The following is a 24614-nucleotide window of genomic DNA, read 5'->3' on the forward strand; positions in this document are numbered from 1 at the left end:
GAGTTGGTTAAATTCACTTATGTAGAACCTTGGATAAGGAGGGACTGCATGTACAGAGGGACCTCAGATACGGAGGGCCAACTATAAGTTATACACGGATTTTCAACTGTACAGAGTTGGCACCACTAACCCTGCATTATTCTAGGGTCAGCTACCATATGAACCTAAGTGACTAAACGATTTGCTTCCCCCACTCCATGTTACATTGATATATGAATACTTCTACTTACATATTATTGCATAGAAGACTTTAAATATGAATTAACTCAAATTCTTGTTGGAAGCAGATAAAATAATTTTCTCCTAAACAGACGAAAACTGCTATTTCTTTTTATCACTGCATGAAATGAGCTGCACATTTAGGCCCAGTACAGGAAAGGTGATTTCCAAATCTTAGAATATAGAACATTATAAAGGGTTTTATATAAGAATGGAACTTGGGAGCCTGACAAATATAGCTCTCTGGCAACAGCAGAACAAGAACCTCTGGTCACCATGGCCTCTGCTTCTCTCACGACAAATGAGGAAATAACAATCACTGTTTTGTTATAAAATTGAAAGTTTCTGGCTTTATAAAATTTATAAAATTTGGTATATTTAAAAGACTTTTCAAGTTTGGTGGCATATCACTTCATTGTAATAAAACCTTAAAATATTTAAAACTGTTCAGAATGGCTGTAATTTCTATAATTTCTGTCAAAATAAATTATGCTCTTAAATTTACTATGACTAACACTAGAATTTTGGGGAAGAAAGATGTTATACATAAAACATTATCATGATTCTAACTTTAGATTTGTGAGGCATGTCAGAATTACATATAACAGCTTCAGGTAATATAAAGGCCATTGCTTTTTGGAGACAGAACTATTTGGAATCTAGCTGTCTGACTTCAGGCAAGTTATTTAATATTTTCTAAGTCTTCACGTCCTTAAAAATGGAGCAAACAGGGCTTCCCTGGTGGCGCAGTGGTTGAGAGTCTGCCCGCCAATGCAGGGGACACGGGTTCGTGCCCCGGTCCGGGAAGATCCCACATGCCGCAGAGCGGCTGGGCCTGTGAGCCATGGCCGCTAAGCCTGCAAGTCCGGAGCCCGTGCTCTGCAACGGGAAAGGCCACAATAGTGAGAGGCCTGCATACTGCAAAAAAAAAAAAAAAAAAAAAAAAATGGAGCAAACAACGCTTTTTTTCAAAAGAGTGTCTGAAAGTGCTTGGCATGTAGTAGACCTTCAATAAATATTACTTTCCTTCTTAACTTAATTTCAGTATACTCTAAAATGACAAGTATTCCTCAATGGCATCAATGTTCTAGAAATCATATTTTTTTAAGTAAAAAGGAAACTAAAATTTTACTAAAAGGAACACAAGGAACATATATTATTTCATGTACCTGTGTTTTAAATTACATACCAGAACAAGATGACAGCAAATTCTATGCTTAATATCCAGAACAAACGACTCCAAACCATGTAACAACAGTCATATTTAAGGTTAAGAACCTAATCATCAAGATGATTGTAGATGACTGACACTGTGGAAATCCATTTTTCCATAAGTGAAATGCTGATATGGCTTTGACCCAATCTTTTCTTCATAATTCTGATATAATTTCACTCTTAAGTTTCTGTATGTTTGAAATAATAAAAACCTTTACAAACCTAGCAAAGACACATCAGCAATGATGAAGTATCCCCCATCAGGAACTATGGGTTTTAGGCCAACACTTTCAAGTAAATGTACCATCCGATTTCTTTTCACTTCTAACTCTTTTGGCAAAGAATTAAAGTAGCATTCTGGGTCATCCATGCGCTTGATGTCAATCCAAAGAGCTTGAGCCAAAGCTTCCTGTATATTAAGATTGAAAAATGTGTTAAGGAAATATGGTAATGTTATTTACTGCAGAATTTATTGGTATAATAAATAAAGATTGTTGGCAAAAAGTCATTCAGGGAATTACAGTTGAATTCCTGTGAACCTATGTGAATTTCTACAGATTAATGGAGGAATCAGTTACATGGAAATGATTAAATCTAATGTGAAGAGCTGAGAATGAACCATGAATATCCAAACTGAAACAGAGGTACAGTTGTCCCTTCGTATTCACGGGGGATTGGTTCCAGGACTCCTGCAGATACCAAAATGCATGGATGCTCAAGTATCCATAATACACTCAGCTCTCTGTATCCCTGGGTTCTGCATCTGTGAATTTCAACCAACTGTGGATCCACAGTCTTTGGTTGAATCCATGGATATAGAACCCATGGATAGGGAGGGCTGACTGTAGTGTATAAAGATGGCTTACTTGGCAATGAAAAGACATCGTTGTTTTCTATTGAGGTTAGCTTTAGAGTTACTTGCTAGATCTAAGTCTGAAAGATGACCAGAGAAATGATGAACCAGCCAGCATTTCCCCATTACCTTGCAGGATGAGGTAGCGTAAATGAAAGTTGACCCACTGTATCATTCCTCGTAAGTGTGCACATCCCTGCTCTAATCATTCACATCCCAGGAAGGAGGTCTAAGTCCCACAGGGGTTAGAAATGAGTTTATGGGGGCATGTGGAGTTACTTCTCTACCATTCTTCAGGAAAGTCAGAAGAGAAAGGGCCAAACAAAAAAGCCTGTGTTGTTTAGATCAGGCAGGTATCTTAGAAGGCAACAGGTCAGGAACAGATAAAGAAGTCCAAATCAGGGCATGCATAGAAAACAAGGATGTGTACAAGCAGGAGGGCAGAAATTTGGTAGGTGAACTTAGAAATACCGGTTCTCAGAGCAAACAAGGAGATCCAAACAAATAATCAAGAACCCGGGACAGTTAAGAGACAGAGGGGCAGAACAAAATTGCCAAATTTTAAGGAAATTGATCAGAACCAAGAGACAGCAAGAACTAAAGGATAAATTCATTCACTCAGTCAATATATATTGAGTACCTATGTTAAACCTGGCAGTGTGATAAATACTGGGGATATAATGATAAACAAGATAAACATGGTCCTTGCCTTTATGGAGATTCCAATTAGTGTGTATTGGCAGGGACATGCGAGAGGAATGAGAAAGAAAACAAACAGATGAAAAGGTCAGGATATAATCTGTTCTGCTGGAAGAACTGAGAAGTCTGGTGTTGAAGGGTAGCAAGAGAGATAGCATGGCAAGAGAAGATACTGAGATGGAGAAGGGCAAAATCACAGAGAAGACTGCATGTCAACAACATTCAACCAGAAAACAGCAATAATAATAACTCCCCAGAACTAAAAAAAAATCTTGGATAAATAAGGATCAGTTGCTTCAGCCTCAGAAACTGTGGTTCACCATTGGAATCTATGGTTTCAGTTCCCAAACATGGCTGTCTGAGGGCATGGGAAAGAAACAAGCACTTAGCTGAAATGGAGAATAAGATAGTTCAGAAAAACATGTTCTAGGTTCTTAGATGAATCTTTCTTTTCCTCAGTAACTTATTATTCCCTATAGTAAGAGATATTGCCTAGAAAATTCAAAGCCCAGGAGACATAAACATCTGTCCTCACCATAAAATTATACTGGACTCCTCTCGTTGTCTCACACCCCACATGTGATCCACTGGCCAATACTGTCAGCTCTACCTTCAAAGTATATGCAGAACCCAATCACTACCTACCAATCCTACCATCCCCATATGGGTTCAGTCCATTGCTGTCTCTCTCCTGGATCATTTCAATAGTCTGCTAACTCAACAAAGTGGCTAGAGTCCCTTTGATAACACAAGTTAGATCATGTCACTCCTGTGCTCAAAACTCTCCAGTGGTTTCCTATCTCACCCAGGCTTTACGGTGACAAACATATCCCTACTCGATCTGGCTCACAGCTACCTCTCTGATTTATTCCCTCCTATTCTTCTCCCTTGATCATCCCGTCCCAGCCTTTGTGCTTTTCACTGGTAGAAACTGCCTGCCCTAGGGCCTTGTACAGGTTTTCTCAGTCTGTAAGGCTCTTCTCTAGTTAATCATGTGACTACTTAACCTCCTTCAGTTCTCAGCTCAAATGTCACCTTCTCAGTGAGGCTTTCAAAGACTACTCCTTTTAACATTGTGTATTTTCCCCATTAGCACTTTATATTCTTCATCTGTATTTTATTTTTCTCCATTGCTTCTATCAACATCCGACATATTATGTTATTAGGACATTTACTTGTTTTTGATCTGCACTCCCCCACAAGGCTGTCAGCTCCAGAAGGGCAGGAATTTTTGACTGCTGTATCTCTAATGCTCAGTAAATATTTACTGAATAGGTGAATGGATCTATTTTGAGAGGATGAAATGAGTTTAAAATATAATAAAACCAATGTCCGACTAGGCTTTATCATCATATATCACTTTAGAGATTCACTGGAAAAAGAATTTTAAATTAGGATTTTTTTTCTCCTTCAGTAGGTATTTTTGACGGGAGGCAAAAAAGTTTATTGTAGCCAACATATTCTACTATTTTGACCTTTTAACTGCCTTCCAAAAAAATAAATTTTTTCTCAATGTTCTGATTATTCACAACGTAATAGTACACAGATCCCTGTTTTACAGATATTAAAAAAATAGAAAATATAAAAAGTCTTGCAACCCACCCCTGACCCTATCTACTAATTTCATCTATTCCCCCCTTACCCCTACAAATAGCCACGTTTACTAGTTTCTTATGGATTCTTCCAGAGATCCTTTAAGAAAATAGAAGCAAATCGTTTCCCCCTTTCTTATACAGAATATAGCATAAATATATACTGCTCTGTATCTTGCTTTTTTTACTTTATAATATAACCTGGAAATCTGTCCATGTCAGTAATTATAGAGCTTCCTCATTGGTTTTTTTTTCTTTCTTTCTTTCCCTTTCCTTTCTTTTCTTTTCACTTTTAAACAGCCATGGTGATACAGTAATGGTCCCCAAAGATGTCCATGTCTTAAAATACAGAATCTGTAAATATGTCACCTTGCATGGTAAAATTAACTTTGCAAATGTGATTTAAGTTAAGATCTTGAGATGGAGAGGTTATCTTGGATTATCTGTGGGCCTAATGTAATCACAAGCATCCTTATAAGGGAAAGAAGGTGGCAAGAGAGTTAGTGTCACAGAGGGACATGTATTGACAGAGGCAGAGGTTGCAGTGATGTAGCCACAAGCCAAGGATGTAAGCAGCCCCAAGAAGCTGCAAAAGACAAGGAGCAGATTCTCCCTTAGAGCCTCTAGAGGGAATGCAGCAAGGCCAACACCTTGCTTTTAGCCCCATAAGACCCTTTTGGACTTCTGACCTCCAGAACTATAAGATAAAAAATTTGTGTTGTTTTAAGCCACTAAGTTTGTGGTAATTTGGCACCAAGAAATAGGAAACTAATACAGTCATATAACATTTAAATGTTTAGACAGACCATAGTTTATTTAACCAATTGTCTATAGATGGACTATCCCCTATCTTCCTCAATGAATGGTCATATACATAGAGCTTAAGTGTGCAGATAATAGCTAAAAGGTAAATTCCCAGAGGATACATTGCTGCTTCACAGAGCACATATATCTCTAATTTTGCTTGGGGCTGTCACTGTCCTCCAGAGAGTTTGCAGTACTTTGAAATCCCATCAGCAATGTATGAGTGTTTAAAGTTTAAACTTCATGTATTAAAAACAAAACTATTCTTGATAGCAGTGAGTTTGTGTTTGCTCCTAAATTTCCAAAGTATACTAGAAGCCCTGCTCAAAAAGGACATGAAGGGAGGAATGAAGCCAATTCAAGTACACAACATAAAACTAACACCTCCACCCAAAGACCATGCATCAGCCCCAAATTACTATAAGGCCTACCTGTAAAGGAGTCGCACAAGTATAAATGGTATTTTGTTGAACTGTCTGTAAATGTTTTATCAAGTGTTTAGGACCAATGGACCAGCCAAGCTGGAAAAGAAAAGTAGATTTAAAAAATGAATCTAATTGTAAGTACCAAATTTGATAGAGTAGGTAAGCTTAATGTAATTATTAGATATATGCATTTCTAGAATGCTCACACTATGAAAGTAGTGTAGTCTTAGTAGTTAGAAACATTTCAACCCTGATCATTTTGTGGAATAGTTTCCAACTGGAGTCACTAAATTCTGCCTTCAGAAGGTAAACAGTGCCTGCAATCATTATTATCTTCCCCCCTCTTTGATTTGCTTCTTCTAATATTCTGGAGGTCTAATAACCAGTAAAAAGCTTGTTTGACTTTGGGCTTCTCTGGTGGCGCAGTGGTTGAGGGTCCGCCTGCCGATGCAGGGGACGTGGGTTCATGCCCCGGTTCGGGAAAATCCCACATGCCACAGAGTGGCTGGGCCCGTGAGCCATGGCCGCTGGGCCTGCGCGCCCGGAGCCTGTGCTCCGCAACGGGAGAGGCCACAACAGTGAGAGGCCCGCATACCACACAAAAAAAAAAACTTGTTTGACTTCAATATAGGTAAAAGTAACTCTGAATGAGGGCCGTAAGGGAGTCTTCCATAATTTGGTTCTCCAGCCCTCATTTTTGATACTCTCTGCTTCTTAGCCAAGTTTAGAAGAGGTGAAGTTGGAAGATAACCAAGTTTCAATTGGATCAATTGTGATTGTACTACATAGTGCAGTGGTTAAGTGTGTGGATTCTGAACCTAGACTTCCTGTCCTGGCTTGAATTCGAATTCATTAGCAAGGTAACCTTAGGCAAGTTACTTAGTTTCTCTGTACTTTAGTTTTATTGTCTGTAAATGGGAATAATAAATTATACCCACCTCATAATGTGGTTATGAGAATGAAAGGAATCAGTATATGGAAAGCTCTTAGAACCTGACACATAGTAAGTGCCAAAGTGTTAGCTATTATTTTTTCTCCTTTTATATTAATATACAGTAATCTGAACATTCTTTGCAAAGAAAAGAGTACCATTAGTTGGTTACTTATAAAATTTAAAAATCACCTAATTTTTCTTACTTTTAAAGGAATGATTAAGTCTCAAAAAGGATAAAGGCCAATATGAAAACTGAATGAGTAAATAAGCAGATTAGTAAGTATAAAACCCTGGGTAAACTGAATATCTATGCATTTAAAACACAAAAAACTCTACAAGAAGTAAAATACAGGCCTGTTTTCAAACAGTTAAATTCTTCTTCATCTTACCTTCCAGCCAGTTACACTGAAAGTCTTTCCAGCACTTCCTATCGTTATTGTTCTCTCCCACATACCTGGAAAAGTGGCTGAACAGAAAAAAGAAAAAAAAAAAAAAAAAGGTTAGATAATTGCTTTATAGTCAGTCTACACTCAGTATAATCTAAAAACATTAATGCCTTATAATATAGTCAGTATAGTTATTTCAATAGGTTTTTTTAGAGATAATTTAACTTTAACCCAAACACAGTTGAAAATGTTACCATGCTTGAAAACATTTAAGTGGCAAAATTATCTCCCAGGGCAGGAATGGCAGAGGTGCCAGCAGGCAGCGCTCCAGGCCGGTTGAGTGCTGTGGTCACAGGGGCAACAGCACTCAGTGCTCAGTGTTAGTAGTAGCTGGGTGCCCAGCGTAATCATTCTGTGGCACAGTTTTGCTTGTGGTTCTGGCTAGTGTTTAGCTCACCTCTACTCTGCCCATTTTCTGAGTCTATTTCTACAGGATTCCTAGGGCAATGGTTCTTAAAATACAGTCCCCACACAGCAATAGCAGTATCACTGGGGAACTTGTAAGAAAGGCAAATTCTTGGATCCTCAGAAACTCTGGGGAAGGGCCAACAATCTGCATGCATGTGTGTGAGTGTGTGTATGTGTTTTATAAATAACTTACTGAGATATAAATCCCATGACATATAGTTCACTCGTTTAAGTGTACCATATCCTCAAAGTTGAGCAACAATTACTACAATCAATTTTAGAACATTTTTTTTCACCCCAAAAGAAGCCCTATACCTATTAGGTATTAACCACTAATATTCCCATGGCCAATAATTTTAGAACTTATGCCTGAATGGAGCTTATCTAACACATGTATTTTCTCTGTAATGCACAACACAGCTTTCCTGCTCTTAGAAGCATTAGACAGCACTTCAGCACTATATTTGGGGGCCATTTAAAATAGCAAAACCACTGTGAAAAGAACACTTGATTATAGAACAAGCTGTAATAAGAAGGCAGAGTTTTGCCTTGTTGACATTAACTGGAAACATCCATGTCAGGCAACTCAAATTTTTCACCCCTCTGGACATGTCTGCAAATGAAGCACTCTAGTGATTTGGGGGTTACAAATGTATTTTAGTGAGTAGATGAATTCACAAATACAGATTCCATGAAAATGGCAAATGACTATATAAAAATTTTCAAGTTGATTGATACCTTTAGTAAAATCATTCATTCACTTATTCATACACTCATCAAACATTTATTAGCAATGATCAGGTGCCAGGTACTAAGCTAGGTCTAGAGGAAACAATGACAAGAAAGATGCAGTTCCTATCTTCAAGGAGCTTAATGTCTAGTGGGGGTTGGAGACAAGAAGGACAATTATATTACAGTGTGATAAGTGCTATAATAGCAACAGGCATGGAATATTCTGCAAGGATAGGAGATGGTGTTAGGGGTAGTTCTCTGCAGTCAGTAATGCTTGAGGTGAGACTTGGATGACCACATAGGGCTTTGCTGGGTAGAGAAGGGGAAAAAAAGGTGTTTTGGACAAAGGGGATGCAGGTGTCAAAGTCATGGAGGTACAAAATACAAGAGTTGGTGAATTCTGTTGGACATCGGTAAATTATTCCTCTGTTAATCTGAGAATGCTACCTACAAAACTGTTTTTTGGATTCCTCAAGTAATTTAGTTGTGAAATTCTTCACGTGCAATCCCACAAGTTTTTCACCTTTTTTTTTAGAGGTACAACAGATGCTCTTATATTGTTCTAAGAGTGTTGGTATGCACAAAGGGAAAATAAATACCCATTTCTGGGGGGCTAAGTTACTGTCTTCTGGAAGTAATCTTCTCATAAGCAAGTAAAGTGCCTACTAAAATGTAAGATAGCTAAAGAAAGTTCCAAAATGGATACATATGCAATTTTAGCCTATCACGAAATACCTGTCAACATTTGTAAAGGCAGAAAAACAATATAAATCAGAGAAGTTACCACTGTATTCTCTGTGAAGTATAAGAAAACCCAAAAAGACAAATGAAGAAAATATTTAGAGGGTCCATTCGAAGAAGGAATATTCTAACATTTGATGTAAATAACCATATCCTTTCAAGTTTTGAGACATTTCTAGTCTTCTATTTAGTCTTCTAAAATATTCCAAAGGACACGACAGATGTCCCACTTTCCTATTTGATCACAGAAAAATCCAAACTATGTATAATGCAGATTATCACTTCCTTTAAAGTAATAATATATATCCAAAATCAGGAAGGCCTATTAGTAAAAACAATATTTAGAAATAAATTCTTTGAAAATAAAAATTACCCAAACTAATATAATACTAATATGTTTTAACAATAAGTTATACATGAAGGAAATAAAAACTATGCACACATCAAATGTAGGTTTCATTCACAAAATATCAAATCTAACTATAGCATAAATTTAAAAGGAGAGCTAAGTAATTTCTTGATGGCTATTTTGGCCATATAAAAGTGGATGTCTTTTTTTCAAGGAGTAAGCTGATCAGCTAAATAATTTACAAGGAATTTTATACTAATTTTCCAAATATCAATGGATTAGTATATAAATATCAGTGTATTAGTAAAATCTCTTCCAGAAGAGAGGTTTCATTTGTTGACTGTAATGTCATTTTACTGAAACCTGCAGAAATCATTTGAGTCAAGAATCTGATTCAGTAAGAACAAGTTCTACTATTTCAATAAAAAGGGCCCTAAGTAATTTAAAACATCTGAATGTCCATGTCCTCTCCATCTCAGAGATCTGGGGAGCTACAGAAGTTAATGTAAACAGATAGGCAGAGCAGATGGCCACAGCACTGCATGTGAATATAGTAACCTAAAGAAATTTTTAAAAATCTTTGCAGGTCTGATGATTTTAAAAAAACATTCAGTTCCAGTATTGGTAAGTTTAGCTTGCAGTTATACCTGAAAGGCAGCTGGTCTTTGTACTTCTCATTTATGACCCATGATCCTTAAATCAGCCACAGCAGCTATAACAGTTATTCACAGGTGACTTAGGCTTCATTGGAAGTCAGATAAAGATGAGAGACATGATGAAGAGTGAAAACTACACCAGGAAAAACTGCCTCTGTGACAACATGAAGATGATGCTAATTTCATGATGTATGGCCAGCAAGCCTTACTGTATTATATTAAAGAGCTACTATTGCACTCTGTAAATTGATGGAAGAGCCATTTAGCATCTTTCATGTAACAAAGGCCACTGTATTTAATAGAATAAGTTTTCACACATTTGTACTCTCTAAATAATGAAATAGTGAATTTATTTTTTTCTTGTTTTAACTTTATGAGTTGTTAAAACAACTAAAAAATCTGAGTTAAAAATATATGATATCTTTAGGAAATAACATCATCATTTACACTTTTACCATGAAAGGCTTATAATATAAGGTTTAAACAATAAATTTCAAGATCATTTAAAGTAATAATTTGGAAAGAATATTGCTAAACTGAGTCAACTAAATTTTTTAAAGCTTTGAGTCATTGCATAGGCATGAACATTTGTAAAACATGTAAAATGTTAAGTATAAAATTATATTTATTCATTAGATAGATACCTCTTCCTCTCTCTGCTTAATCTAAAAAAATTACCAAAACATTTAATTGTCCCTGTTGGTCTGATTTTCAACTGGGAAGAAGTTAGTGACCTGAGACAGAGATCATCAACAAGATGTGAGAAGGTGAGCTGTGATGCAGTTTTGACAAATAACAGAAGTCTGCTGGGCTAAGGCACCATATCTTGCAAATCTCTGACTCTCTTCTCTGTTTATACATTCTTCCTTAGAAGATTCATTCTCTTCCATGGGTTCCACTATCAACAAAATTTTGATGACTGCCAAAAATAAATCCCTTCACAATTTGATCCTGACGATCAGGCCTATAATTCTACTTGTTTCTAGACATCTCCTCCTCTATGTCTCAAAGACACTGAAACTTAGCAAGACTAGAGCATGAGAAGCAGGAATTTCCTTTGCTCAGCTCTTCCCCACAGATCTGTTCCTCCTCCCACATCTCCGTCCCTGGGTAAGGGCCTCATCACTGCCTAGTGGTCCAGGCTAGAGATCTCAGAATCACACTTGCTTGCTTTCCCACCTTCAAATGCTATATTCTGTGCCCTATAGTTTTTACTTCTAAGCAGCCCTCATGTATCATCTCCACCGCCAGGGCATCTGACTTAAGATCCTCAGCTGGTTCTTACCTTTATAAAACAAATCCAATATGGAACTAATTACCCTGCCTCGTCACTACCTGTTGCAGTAGTTCTCAAAGTATGCTCACTGGTACCCTGATGATCAAATTAATTATTGAGTTTTTAAATAGAACTTAAAAAAATCAATATTAAGTTTTCCACAAAATTTTCTTAAGCCACAAAATTTTAAGCACTTAAGGTAAGTGCTACCACTTATCTGATAGTGAATGCTACCAACAGTGAAACAAATGAGCATTAGAAAATGAACATTAATGGCAAAAATCAGAAAAACTCAGATGTATTTGTTTCAATAGCACTTTGTTACAGGTAAATGCACACAGACTTGTAGTTTTTACACTGACTTCTAATTACTGAATTTCTGTTAAGAAAATTGCCTCTAGTTTCATGATGAAATAAGTATGTATTGTCACGATTTCATGATGTGAACATCATGACTTTAAGACGCTCTATCACTAAAGTAAGTTTCAGAACCACTGACCCCCTCAATGAAGTTTAAACTCTTTATCCTCATATGTAAAGTCCTTCAGAATCACCCTACTTTTCCACTCTCATCTGTGCCAGTTACTGCAACACACCCTTCTACCACTTAAGTATATCTTGATCTTTCATGCCTCCTTGCCTCAGTGCATAAAAGTTTATCTGATAGGAATTTTCTTTCTATTTCTCTGCCTAAGTCCCGTCATTTGCCCACTCCTTTGTTGATCACCTGAAGCAGTTGCTTTCTCCTCTGTGTCTCTACAACAATTTGTAATTTGCCGCGGATAATTATGATATGTGCAAAAACTATTTATATATAAGTGCACTAATTTTAAATTTTATTGGTTCCTGCCAGTGATTTTAGTTATCCTTCCCTCACCATTTTCATACTTCCTATTCATTTTATTCAACAATACTTTCTGACTGTCTACCATGCACAAGACACTTTCTCGAAACTAAGGAGTCAGAAGAGACCAAAACATTTAAAAATTCCTACCTACTTGCAGGTTTGAAGTAAAATATATAGATCCTGATATTTGTTATAGAGGAAAAAACAAAAACAGAACGGAAAAAGGACAAAGAAAATGCTAGAAGGAGAGGTGTAACTATCTTAAATGTTGTGGTCATCAAATTTGACATCTGGGGCTTCCCTGGTAGCGCAGTGGTTGAGAGTCTGCCTGCCGATGCAGGGGACACGGGTTCATGCCCCGGTCCAGGAAGATCTCACATGCCGCGGAGCGGCTGGGCCCGTGAGCCATGGCCGCTGAGCCTGCGTGTCGGAGCCTGTACTCCGCAACGGGAGAGGCCCAACAGTGAGAGGCCCGCGTACCGCAAAAAAAAAAAAAAAAAAAAAAATTGACATCTGAATAAAGACCCCAGAGAGGTGACAGACTGAGCCATTTGGATATCTGGCGAAAAGTGTTTCCAGGTATAGGTAGGGCAAGTGCAAAGACCCAAAGGTTGCAGCCCAGTTTATAACCCTATAGTTGATATAAGTTTGGATTACCTCAGAAGACACTGTGGCTTTTGTGAGATGGCCCAGTAGTAATGGTGAAATTCCAGGCAAGGGCCACGCAGCAATACCTTACTGTCATGACAATTTTTTCCTGTTGACCTGGCATTTTGGCAACCTGCTCAGCAGGGACAGACCAGTTCAGGAACAATTAAGTTCCCTATGTCTTATATGCCAAGTAATAGCTAGATTCTTGAAAAAAGCTAAAAATAAAGGCAAAAGTACTACTTCTCTGGTTTCATAGTTTTATAGTGTGATCCAAAATCTCATCTCCTAAGTTTGTACTGCTTGTCCTTGAATCTGCTCATAAATTCACTCAAGCATCATTCATTCAAGGCCCATTTTTAAGCACTCACAGACATTTACCCATTACAAAGACTATTTTAAAGCTCTTCTGGGATCCTTTCCAATCAGATGTTCCACACGTGCCCAAACACATTTAGATTTGTGATTCTATGTAATAATTGGTACCTATTTTAAAATGCTTATTTCCAGTATACACAAGCCATTCATAAACCTCATCACTGATGCAGAGCGTGTCATATTTGATGCAAAGGTCAGCAATTACTTGGAGTTCCTCTTTGGTATACACCTACACATATGAAAGGAAACAAAGGAGCAGAGCCAATTATTCAACATGTGAGAAAATGATGGACCAGAAGACTGTATAAAGATATCAAAGACTCACCTTGCCAAGGGGGTTATGCGGAGTATTTAGTATTATAGCTTTGGTTTTGGAATTAAATTTGCTTGCCAGTTCTTGAGGATCTAATGTCCAGTCAGAACTAGACCATTTTTTCCCATCAACAAGTTTCTAAGCATGAAGAATGAAGATGTGATTTAATTCAGTTAATTTATGTTTGCTGTCCTACAAAAAAGTAACCTAACAAGGAAAAAAAAGTAGAGAAAGGCATGGCAAAGGTAACTGAATAGATGACAAACACAGAAAAGAAATAGAAATAACTAAGCTTTACTCTGCCTTAAGAGCCCAACAGGATGTGAGTTCCATGCTCATACCTGTTAATTGGAAACATGAACTCTGTCAACATTAATGGCTGTGAAAGTGCCTATATTCCTTCAAAGGAGCCAGCTCTAACTATGGTTAACACATCTGATACTATAAGACTAATAGAAGATTCTGTGATTCAGCTTGTATCACTTATTTTGATGAAAATTTTAAAAAGACAATGGATCTATACTGTATTCCTAAAGATAAAAGCAGAATTTAAAAAAAATTACTTCATTCGGAATTCAATAAGCATTTATTGAGCACCCAGCATATACCCTACACTGTTAGTCACTGGGGACCAGAGCTATAAAAGTGAGTCAGAAATGGTTTCTGACCTGGTGGTGCTCAGTCAGTAGGGGAGACACATAACCACAAAAACTAGTATTACACACAATGTAGACGCTGATACAACAGACAGACGTGCAAACACAAGATAAAGTAATAAAAGATCCCCCTTTAAAGTTGTTACCTTCAGTCATAGTAGAGATATATAGTAAATCCCAAAATGTAATCAAAGCAGGAACTTTACTGGCAACAAAGTAATGGTATTTACAAAACTTCTTTAAACGTGTGAATCATAGGGGCAAACTTACAGATCTCAGGGGAATAAAAACAGGTATTGCTCCAGCCATTCTCACCATGGGCTCATAGCAGTCATAGAAAGGCACTATCACTATGACCTGGAATAAAACCAAATAACACAACATATTAATCATTAATCCATTTAACAAATATTGTGTACATACTATGTGCAAGGCACTATACTACATGCTGAGATGCAGCAGTGTAGAAAGCAGGGTTTGTCTTCTCATATCTGAGTGAAAAAGACCTTGGGGATAAACTTGTCGGGATCCTTAATTGGAGCCCTTGATCTCTGGGAGATCTGTGGATAGGCTTGCAGTGGGACCCTTGGAATTGTATGTAAAATTTTTTACATGCATAGGTATATTTTTCTGGGGAAAGGGGTCAAAGCTCTCATCACATTCTCAAAGGGATGTTCCAGCCAAAAACATTGAGTTTAAATTTCAAATTAGAATATAAATGATCAGTGGCAGAGCAAGACCATAAGGAAAGAAAGCACTGCAAAAGATGCTCTCCGCTGTGGAGTACTAATTTATAAGTATTATCCTGAGAGTAAAGACGTTTGTCGTTTCTCAAAAGCATCCCTAAACAAAAAGCGTATGCAGGTAGCAGGATGCTACTGCTAATGTCTGATAACCACAATTTCCCTCCAGATGACTTATATCTGGATCCTTTTTTCCTAGCCCCTTGAGGTATACTTCCTGTTCCTTTTCTCCTACAGGCTCTCTCTCAATCACTCATGGCCTGGCTTTCAGGTCAGTGGGCCAGACTAACCTGTCCAGTTGGTATTCCTTCTGCAGTATGCCAGCCTGGACCTAGCATCCCTAACTTTTTGCTTTTCTATAAGGAGGGTTTAAACACATAATTTATATCCATTGTACACATTTGATTTTTCTATCTTTTTTAAACTTAGAAGTATTTCACAAAAATTTTAATATTATTTAGTTTTAGCACTTATTATTTTAAAGGCTATTTGAGAGTCTATTGAATTCTAGAATAATTTTGTTATAGTTTGCTTGTATAAATAACAGTGCAACGTTCACTTGTGACTATGCATAGTATCTCCATTTTAAAATCATTTGCTGAATAAATTCACATGATTGCTACTGCTAGACTAAAGGGTATAAACATGTTTTATGGTACTTTATATATATAGTCAAACTGCTTGTGAAAAATCTGGCAACAATTTATAATTTTACAAGTCTACACTAAACTGCCGCATTTAAGTTTGTGTTGGTTAAATTCATGGTACCTAATTATCACCCTAAATTTGCACTTTTTACTGCTTGTACTTCTTTTTCAAGACCTTTCTCATTGGAGTCATAGGAGGCCCTTATATTCTAAAGCCCCTTTGTTTGTACTAGTCATCCAACTCACACTGAGTAGTTCCTATACAATGTGCTATGTGTTGGGTACTGTGGAGGACAAAGAAATGAGCCAGGAATGAATCTTTTCCTCAAGTTCTTAATTAGACTATGAAATTCTTGGGGACTAAGATGACCCATCTTTGTAGCCCTGGTGAGAAACAGTGCCTGGTAGGAAGTGAGAGCTCAATGAAGGAAAGTAAATTGGGAAGGCAGCGAGGTGGAACTGAAGAATATACTTAACATGCTTCCCTGAAATTTCCTTATTTTTACAATGGAAATAATTCCCCTCTCTCTTTGAAGAATATTTACTGAGCACTCACTATTTCAGGTGCTAGCTCTATAGCGATAAACTAGTTTTCCTGGAACTTACATTCTCCTGCAAGACATTTATAATAAATAAGAAAACAAGGAAGTAAATCAGCTAATTTCACATAGTAATAAATACTATAAGGAAAATAATAGGTCAGTATGATGGAAAGTGGTGTGTGTGGTTTCAAAATATTAGATAAGATGATCAGGGAAGAAAGAATAGAGGAAAGAAGGCCAAGGGCTGAGCCCTAGGACACACCAATAAAGTGCAGAGTAGGAAGAAGCAACAAAGGAGTAACAACACCAAAGTCTCAGATAAAACTTTCAACTACTTTATAGGAATAAAGGAGATTACGTATATGAAAGTATGACTGTACTTCCTTACCATGTCTCCTTAAGTAGCTTACTGTTTGGCTGTAGTAGAGTGAATTGAGATGTAAAAGGATAATGTAACACAAAGGAACAGGTATCTTTCATAAAGAAGGTACAGATAAAGTACGGGGAGAATTCAAAGAAAGGAATTAACAATACAGATCACGGCAAATATTCATGCTTCACACCCAGCTTGACCAACACCTCTCTAGAGCTTTCTAGACCTATATTAGCAGAGTTGATCACTTCTTCCTCTTGTCACCATGGTAACTTATACATTCCCCACGACCGCCTATAGCATTGCATTCCTCCTCATCTGTTTACAAGTCTATCTCCTCTACTAAACAGGGAACCCCTTCCACACAGAAACCGTCTTTTAAAAATCTCTCCCACAATGTCTAGCGTATCCTCAATAAATTCTGAATAAATGAAACAGGTCAGGAAATACTGAAGCAGGGGTATTGGAATGATAATGGGGAATTAGGGGCAGAGCTGACTGAGGTCAGTGCCAAAGTAGGTTTTATATCACATCACTAAATAAAGAAATCACTCAGCCTTCTTGTTATACATCCCTCACACAGTGCTGCTAACAATACAGGGTACAAAAAGACAGGGACCAAATACTTGTTGATTGAGTTCAGATTAAAGGTTATTTTAGCAGTGAAAACTAAGATTCATTTTCCCGCATCACTGCTAGCCCCTTTTACCTTCTCTTATCTAAATAGGCTGTAAATATAAGAATAAATGACATGCAACAAAATGGATGAATCTCAAAGACAAAATGATAAATGAGAGAAACCAGACTCAAGAGTACATACTGTATGATTCTATTATATCAAGTTAAAGAGCTGGCAAAATGAACCTATGGTGACAGAACACAGAAGAGCGGTTACCTCTGGAAGAATACAGACTACGGAGGGGCAAAAGGGAACCTTCTGGGTTGCTGGAAATGTACTATATCTTCATCTGGTTTGTGGCTACATGGAGACATACATACACATATACATGTAAACATTTACTAAGCTGTACTTAACATTTGTGAACTTGACTGCACATAAATTATACTTCAAAAATAATTCAAATAAAAAAGAGTATAAAATAAGTAAAAATAAAAGCAGGACAAATGATAGTGATTAATATAGGCAACATGATAATGTTAATATACTTACTTCATCTCCCTCATCAATTAATCCTTGAATGGCATTAAAAAGAGATCCATATGCTCCTACTGTCACAAGGATTTCTTTATTTGGATTTATTTGATTTTGATAAAACTTTTCATATAGGCAGGACAGAGCTTTCACAAGTGATGGATGACCCTGTTGAGTAAAAGGAAGAACAAAACCTTAAATTTAATTATGGGACCTACTTCTTTGAGATAGTTTGGCTCTAAAATGTAAGAATTTTTAACATCTGGGTTTTATAATTTTCCAATTTGTATTTTTAAATGGCAATAAATTAAAATATCTTTTTTCCTATTTTCAGAGGGTTCCTGCATGAATGGTCATGAAGACTTGTGGTAATTTTTTTTAGTAGAATCTATGAAATCTCTGGATATCCTAGGCATTCCACCACAGAAAGATGCAGGTTGTGCTGAGGTAGAAAGAAAGAAAGTAACTAGTTGGAAATAGAGAATATTAAGTAAGAAGCCAGTGCTGAGGCTGCGTAAGTTTGAAAGGGAAAGAAAATATGTCTAAAGTGAATATTCTCCTTCCCTGCTTGTCGTAGGACCTCATCCTGGAACAACGGTAAACAAAGGGCCAAGACAGGACTGTGGAGAAGCTGGAAGTAGGGGACAGCTCATCCTAGGAGATAAGGGTAAGGGTGAGTGTTCCTCTGGTTATCAAGTTGGGACAGTTGGTTCCAGAAAGCCAATTACGGAGAAGTGGTAGAAGTACATTCACGCACAATACAATATAAAATACAAGCTCACACCCCACATAGTCCTCATATACTTACAAAGCCCCGTGTGTACTGATTCAGACTATCAATTGCTGCAATCTTTGATAATTCTTCCTTTACATATACAGGAGGGGATATATCTGGAAGGCCTTGGCCAAGATTCACAACAGAGGGGTCTGCAGCCAACTTGGTAAATTCAATCCTAAGGTAAAAAATAGTAATATTAGTAAGTACTAAAATTACAAAGTTAGCTGTTTATACCTCATAGTCTTTAGAAACTGAAAAATAAGACTTAGTTTAGTCTTACAGATCAAACAAAATTAATGAGTTCACAACAAAAATTTTACCGTCTACAAAATGACTTTACCCGGAAAAATTATGGCTGAACTGATGAACTTAATGTTTCTTACAAATCTCAGTTCCATGATGCCCATATTTTAATTATATAAATATTTTTCTCAACCATCTGCTGCTAGGTTCTCTTATCAACCATTAGAAAGGAGGGCTAATAGGAAAAGTTGATGGATTAGAAGGTAAGTTCCACAAGGGCATCCACCCAATCTGTCATTTTCTCTGTCCATTTCCAGTGCCTAGCTCAGGACCTGGCACATTTGCTAAGTGAATAAATCAGTGTATGAATCATTATTTCCTTCCATTTCCACTGAATGGATGAATTAAAATAAGTGGTTTTATTTATAGACTATAGATAAAGCTAAAAATTCCCAAATAAGGATATAAACATGTGGAGGAAAAAAACTTCACCCAATGATTATTGTTTATTCTAATGTACTCACCACACATTGCTATCAAGGCCTTCAATTCGTTTTGCATTTTTGAATTTCAAAGACATTTTCTGAAAGATATAAATATTGAAAGGTTTTAAAATTTCTTTAATCAAAACAAAAATGCCAGAAAATCATGGGTAACACTTGCTTTTCCCTATTGGCACCATGGAAAAAGCAGTACTGTAGAGATAAATTCTAGACGCCAATACAAAGTTCTGAAGAGGAATTCATCTCCCACCTACTGCTCTAAGGAGTGTTTTTCCTTATGAACCTTAGATGTTTATCTTCTCACCTAAGAACAAAAATATCACCCTAGCCTAAAAAATAAATCAATTTAAAGGCCTGAACTATACTGAAGAGAACAATAATGATACTAAAAAAAGTCAGTTTAAAGAAATATCTTGAGGGGACTTCCCTGGTGGTGCAGTGGATAAGACTCCGCACTCCCAATGCAGGGGGCCCAGGTTTGATCCCTGGTCAGGGAAGTAGATCCCACATGCATGCTGCAACTAAAAATCCCGCATACCGCAGCTAAGAGTTCGCATGCCACAACTAACGAGCCAGAGAGCTGCAACTAAGGAGGCTGTGAGCCGCAACTAAGACCCGGTGCAACAAAACATATAAATAAATAAATAAATACTTGAGTCATGCTGTGAAGATCATTTTAGGCCAGGTGTACTAACAGTTTCACAATTAAGTTCCTTGTATGGCATACAGGAAGCACCAAAACAAATGGTTTTAAAACTACTTAATAAGGAGTTCTAAATAATAATAATAGTAGGTAACATTATTGGGTACTAAGTATGTACGAGGCACTGTTCTAAGTGTCTTAAATAATTAACTCATTTAATATTTACAACAACTTGATGTAGTGGTTCTATTATGAGCCATAATTTACACATGAGGAAAGTGAGGTACACAGAGGATAAGATCATGTAACTTTACATCTGCCCAATTCACGAAACCTAGTAGCATTTAAACCCAAACAGATTCAACTCAGGATGTGAACCCAGGTAGTGTGACTTCAGAACACATATTCAGTACTGTTTCTGCATACTGTCTTTTACTTAACAAGACCTTTGATTACTAGAATGCTGTCTCTTAAAAAAGTATATTAGAGGGCTTCCCTGGTGGCGCAGTGGTTGAGAGTCCGCCTGACGATGCAGGGGACACAGGTTTGTGCCCCGGTCCGGGAAGATCCCACATGCCGTGGAGCGGCTAGGCCCGTGAGCCATGGCTGCTGAGCCTGCGCGTCCGGAGCCTGTGCTCCGCAACGGAAGAGGCCACAACAGTGAGAGGCCTGCGTACTGCAAAAAAAAAAAAAAGTATATTAGACATTTAGGTCAGGTCTACTCACATCAAGCAAGTTAGGGCTGGGGTATAAAAATATTAAAAGCTAAAATTATGGAAGAGCATGCAATTTTTTAGTCCTTTAGAGTCTAAAATTAAGTTTATATTATCTCTCAAAAGCACTGAATTAGTTTTGAGTTCATTGTTGCCAAGCTGCTGGAAATTAAAAAAAAAAAAGATTGGCAGCATTTTTGCAAAGATTTTCCTAATAGAATATTAAAGTAATTTTAATTCCATCTGGGAGGGAGATAATGATAATGGTTATTAAACAGACCATTGTTCTCATCTATTCCCAATAATGGAACCAAGAAAAATATCTTTTTACTCTCATATTTTTAATCTTTGAAACTCCAGTGAAGTAAATCACATGCAAATTCTCCAGAGGTTAATGTGCCTTCCAGAACAGCCTAATGATTAAATGCCCACCTGAACATGATGCTGTTATAGAGACTACAATTATAAAACTAAAACTCTGAGAAAGATAGGAAAGGTATTCTAACAGTTGTTCTTTGTCATCTCTAAAACATGTTTAAAGTTAATGATTCATTTAATCTATGACTACAAACACAAAGTAGAAATTCATATATAAAAGTGAGCATAGTCTACGGTAGATAATTTAGACAAAGTCCAATTTCACCTAAAATATTTGGATAATTGCAGTCAAAATGCATTTTTCAGATTTAATTTTCTTTAACATTTGTATCTAGATGAGACTCTTCTCCCATGACTCTCTGTGCCTCTGTTCCTTCCCACTGTATACCTCAACCATTCTGACCTGTTAAATATGCTATAGTCTTCTCTCACAAGCTCCGTATGTGATCCTTCCCTTACCCAAAAGGTCTTTCTACACCAATGTTTCTCAGCCTTTTCTTTTTGTCACCACCGTGCACCCCCCTCCCCCAACCATGGAGACTTTTTAGACATTTTTTCTAATCATGTCTCCCCCGCTCCCTCATTAAATATTAAGGAATAAGATTTTGTCGGATAGAGTTGAGCTTTGGATGATCACAAAACATTGTAATAACCAAGATTTATTTCACCTGCCAAGCACCAGTTTCTCCCTCTTGGGGGCAATAATGCCCCTGTTAAGAATGCATGTTCTGCATTCGATCTAAGCCCTGCTCTCCACAACCTTGTCCCTTCACTTGGCTAACTCCTATTCCACCTGCCACCTTCAGTTCTCAAGTTAGACTTCATTTCCTCCAGAGAGCCTTCTCTGATTCCTCAAGTCATGGTTAGATGCTCCTCCTATGTGTTCCTATGACATGAAGCATTCCCATTTACTACATAACATTGTCTTTTTTTCTGTTTATTTGTCTGTATTCTTCCTTAGACTATAAGCTCTATGAGGACTATTTCTAGGTTGTTCACTGTTCACTGACTGTGTATTAATCGGATTTCTCCAGAGAAACTGAACCAATAGGATGTGTATGTATATATATATATATATATATATATAGCAATTTATTTCTAGGAATTGGCTCATGAGATTTGTGGGAGCTAGCAAGTTCAAAATCTGCAGAGCTCCAGCAGGCTGGAGACCCAAGGAAGAGCTCATGTTGCAGCTCGAGTCTGAAGGCAGTGTGGAGGCAGAATTCCCTCTTCCTGGGGGAACCTCAGTCTTTTTTTTCTCTTACAGCCTTTAGCTGACTGAATCAAGGCCAAATTACATTATGGAGGGTAATTTGCTTTACTTAAAGTCTACTGATTGAAACCTTATCTTACCTGAAAAATATCTTCACAGAACAATCTAGACTGGTGTTTGACCAAATATCTGGGTAGTGTGGCCTAGGCAAGTTGACAGATAAAATTAACTATCAGAGTGTCCAACACACAGTGCTATGCCTAGCACATAGCAAGCTTTTAATAAATATCTGATGAATGAATGAAAAAAACCCACACATTAGGAGTGAACTTATGGTGTCAGCTACCTTAAGTTAATGCTTCAGTAACACATGACCCCAAAGTCTTGGTTGCTTAAAATCATAAGGGGTTACTTCCTTCTTGTGCTACATATTCACTGAAAGTTAGCTGTTGCTCTGTTCCATGTCACTCTTAACTCTTGAGACACAGGCTGATGAAATAGCCTCTATCTGGAATATGGCTAGTTTCATGGCAGAAGGAAAAAATTCTTAACAAGTTTCTGCTTAGATGCAGACACATCACTTCTACTCACATTTTATTGGCCAAAGCAATTTCATGGCTAAGCCTGACACCAACATGGCAGAAATGAAGTCTGGAGTTATAATGAGATACGTAGTTATTATGGGTTGAATTGTGCTCCCCCGCCCCGCCCATTCTTACATTGAAGTTTTAACGTCCAGTACTTCAGAATGATGTTATTTGGTAATAGGTTCATTGCAGATGTAATTAGTTAAGTTGAGGTCATTAGGGTGGGCCCTAATCCAATGTGAATGGTGTTCATATAAAAAGGGGAAATTTGGAGATAGACCGGCATACAGGGAGAATGCCATATGAAGATGAAGGCCGAAATCAGGGTGATGCTTCTAGAAGTCAAGAAACACCAAAGTTTGTCAGCTAGTCACCAGAAGCTGGGAGACAAACATGGGACAGATTCCTCCTCACAGCCATCAGAAGGAACCAATCCTGCCAACACCTTGATCCTGGACTTCCAGCCTCCTAAACTGTGTAGTAATACATTTTTGTTGTTGAAACCACTCAGTTTGTGCTACTTTGTTAAGGCAGCCCAAGGAAACGAAGATAGCAGTGAAATGTATAAGACATGCTACAATGCCCAAAGACATCAAGATTCAGCAGTAGGTGCAAATGCTCACTGTCTAAGAACTATTGTCCAGAGTAGATCTGGTATTAGGAAAAGAAAATAAACCTAAAACCCTATGGGGAATTAAACATGAGCCCCAAGTATATAATGGAACATCTATAGGGCCTGTATAATTTCTGGGCAGCTAACTCCATGAGGTGGCTTCTGTTCCCAGGTAGATTAATACCTGGCATACATATACTGAACTGCTATGTTATAAATGCAAAACTGCTAGGGTACTAATAAGCAGCATCTTTTGTTGTTAACGTGAAGCTGAAAAAATGCAGTTCTACAGAATCACCATTAAGTCCCACTCTTGGCAGAGATAAGAAAAAGCTTATTGTTATTATCTTTAAAATGTTTACTGTACCTGTCAGAATAGCTATCATCAGGAACCTTCGTGCACTATTGGTGGGATTGTAAATTGGTGCAGCCACTATGGAAAGTAGTATGGAGGTTCTTTAAAAAAATTTAAAACAGAACCACCATATGATCCAGTAATTTCACCTCTGAGTATTTACCCGAAGAAAACAAAGATGCTAATTTGAAAAGATATATACACTCCAATGTTCACTGCCTCATTATTTACAAACAGCCAAGGTAAGTGCCCACGGATAGACAAATGTGGTGTGTGTGTGTGTGTGTGTGTGTGTATATATATATGTATATATTAAACATGGTGTGTGTGTATATATATATATATATATATACACACACACACATACACATACACACATAGAATATACTCAGCCTTAAAAAAGTAAACAAAATCTTACCTTTTTTTTTTTTAAATCTTATCATTTTTAACAACATGGATGGATCTAGAGGGTCTTATGCTAAATGAAATAAGTCAGACAGAGAAAGACAAATACTGTATGATCTCACTTACATGTGGACTCCAAAAAACAAAACAAACAGAAAAAACAAATGAAAACAGATTCACAGATACAGAGAACAAATGAGTGGTTGCCAGAAGGGAGGGGGCGTGAAATAGGTGAACGGGGATTAAGAGGAACAAACCTCCAGTTATGTAAAAAATAAAACATAAGGATGTAATGTACAGCATAAGGAATATGGTCAATAATATTGTAATAACTTTGTACGGGGACAGATGGTTACTAGACTTATTGTTGTGATCATTTCATAATGTATACAAACGTCAAATCATTATGTAATACACTTGAAACTAACATAATATTGTATGTCAAATACATTTCGACTTAAAAAAAATGTTTACTGCAATGGTACTGGAACAGGAAAGTCTGGAAAGAAGAAAAAAATATTACCCATTATCCTA

The 24614-nt window shown here is 37.2% G+C and overlaps 1 protein-coding gene across 3 annotated transcripts in view; it reads right to left on the reverse strand.

Moving 5' to 3' along the window:
* KYAT3 (kynurenine aminotransferase 3) overlaps positions 1-24614 on the reverse strand; it is a 53999-nt gene that overhangs the window by 11637 nt on the left and 17748 nt on the right. For 2 of the 3 annotated variants that reach the window (XR_003003075.1, XM_024743630.1), the window contains exons 1-9: positions 19195-19711; positions 18458-18602; positions 17668-17817; positions 14462-14548; positions 13548-13673; positions 13331-13451; positions 7131-7207; positions 5814-5903; positions 1657-1843 (exon numbers count right to left, since the gene is read on the reverse strand). Coding sequence is in view for 2 of the 3 variants with exons in the window: in XM_024743630.1 (XP_024599398.1) it covers positions 1657-1843; positions 5814-5903; positions 7131-7207; positions 13331-13451; positions 13548-13673; positions 14462-14548; positions 17668-17817; positions 18458-18602; positions 19195-19250 (1039 nt within the window). In the remaining variant the exon portion in view is untranslated. Of the gene's footprint in view, positions 1-1656; positions 1844-5813; positions 5904-7130; positions 7208-13330; positions 13452-13547; positions 13674-14461; positions 14549-17667; positions 17818-18457; positions 18603-19194; positions 19712-24614 lie in introns of those variants that run through there. The other variant, XM_024743631.1, reaches the window with a different exon arrangement.

This window comes from Neophocaena asiaeorientalis, unplaced genomic scaffold (assembly GCF_003031525.2).
Source record: "Neophocaena asiaeorientalis asiaeorientalis breed wild unplaced genomic scaffold, Neophocaena_asiaeorientalis_V1.1 scaffold317, whole genome shotgun sequence".
Taxonomy (NCBI): domain Eukaryota; kingdom Metazoa; phylum Chordata; class Mammalia; order Artiodactyla; family Phocoenidae; genus Neophocaena; species Neophocaena asiaeorientalis.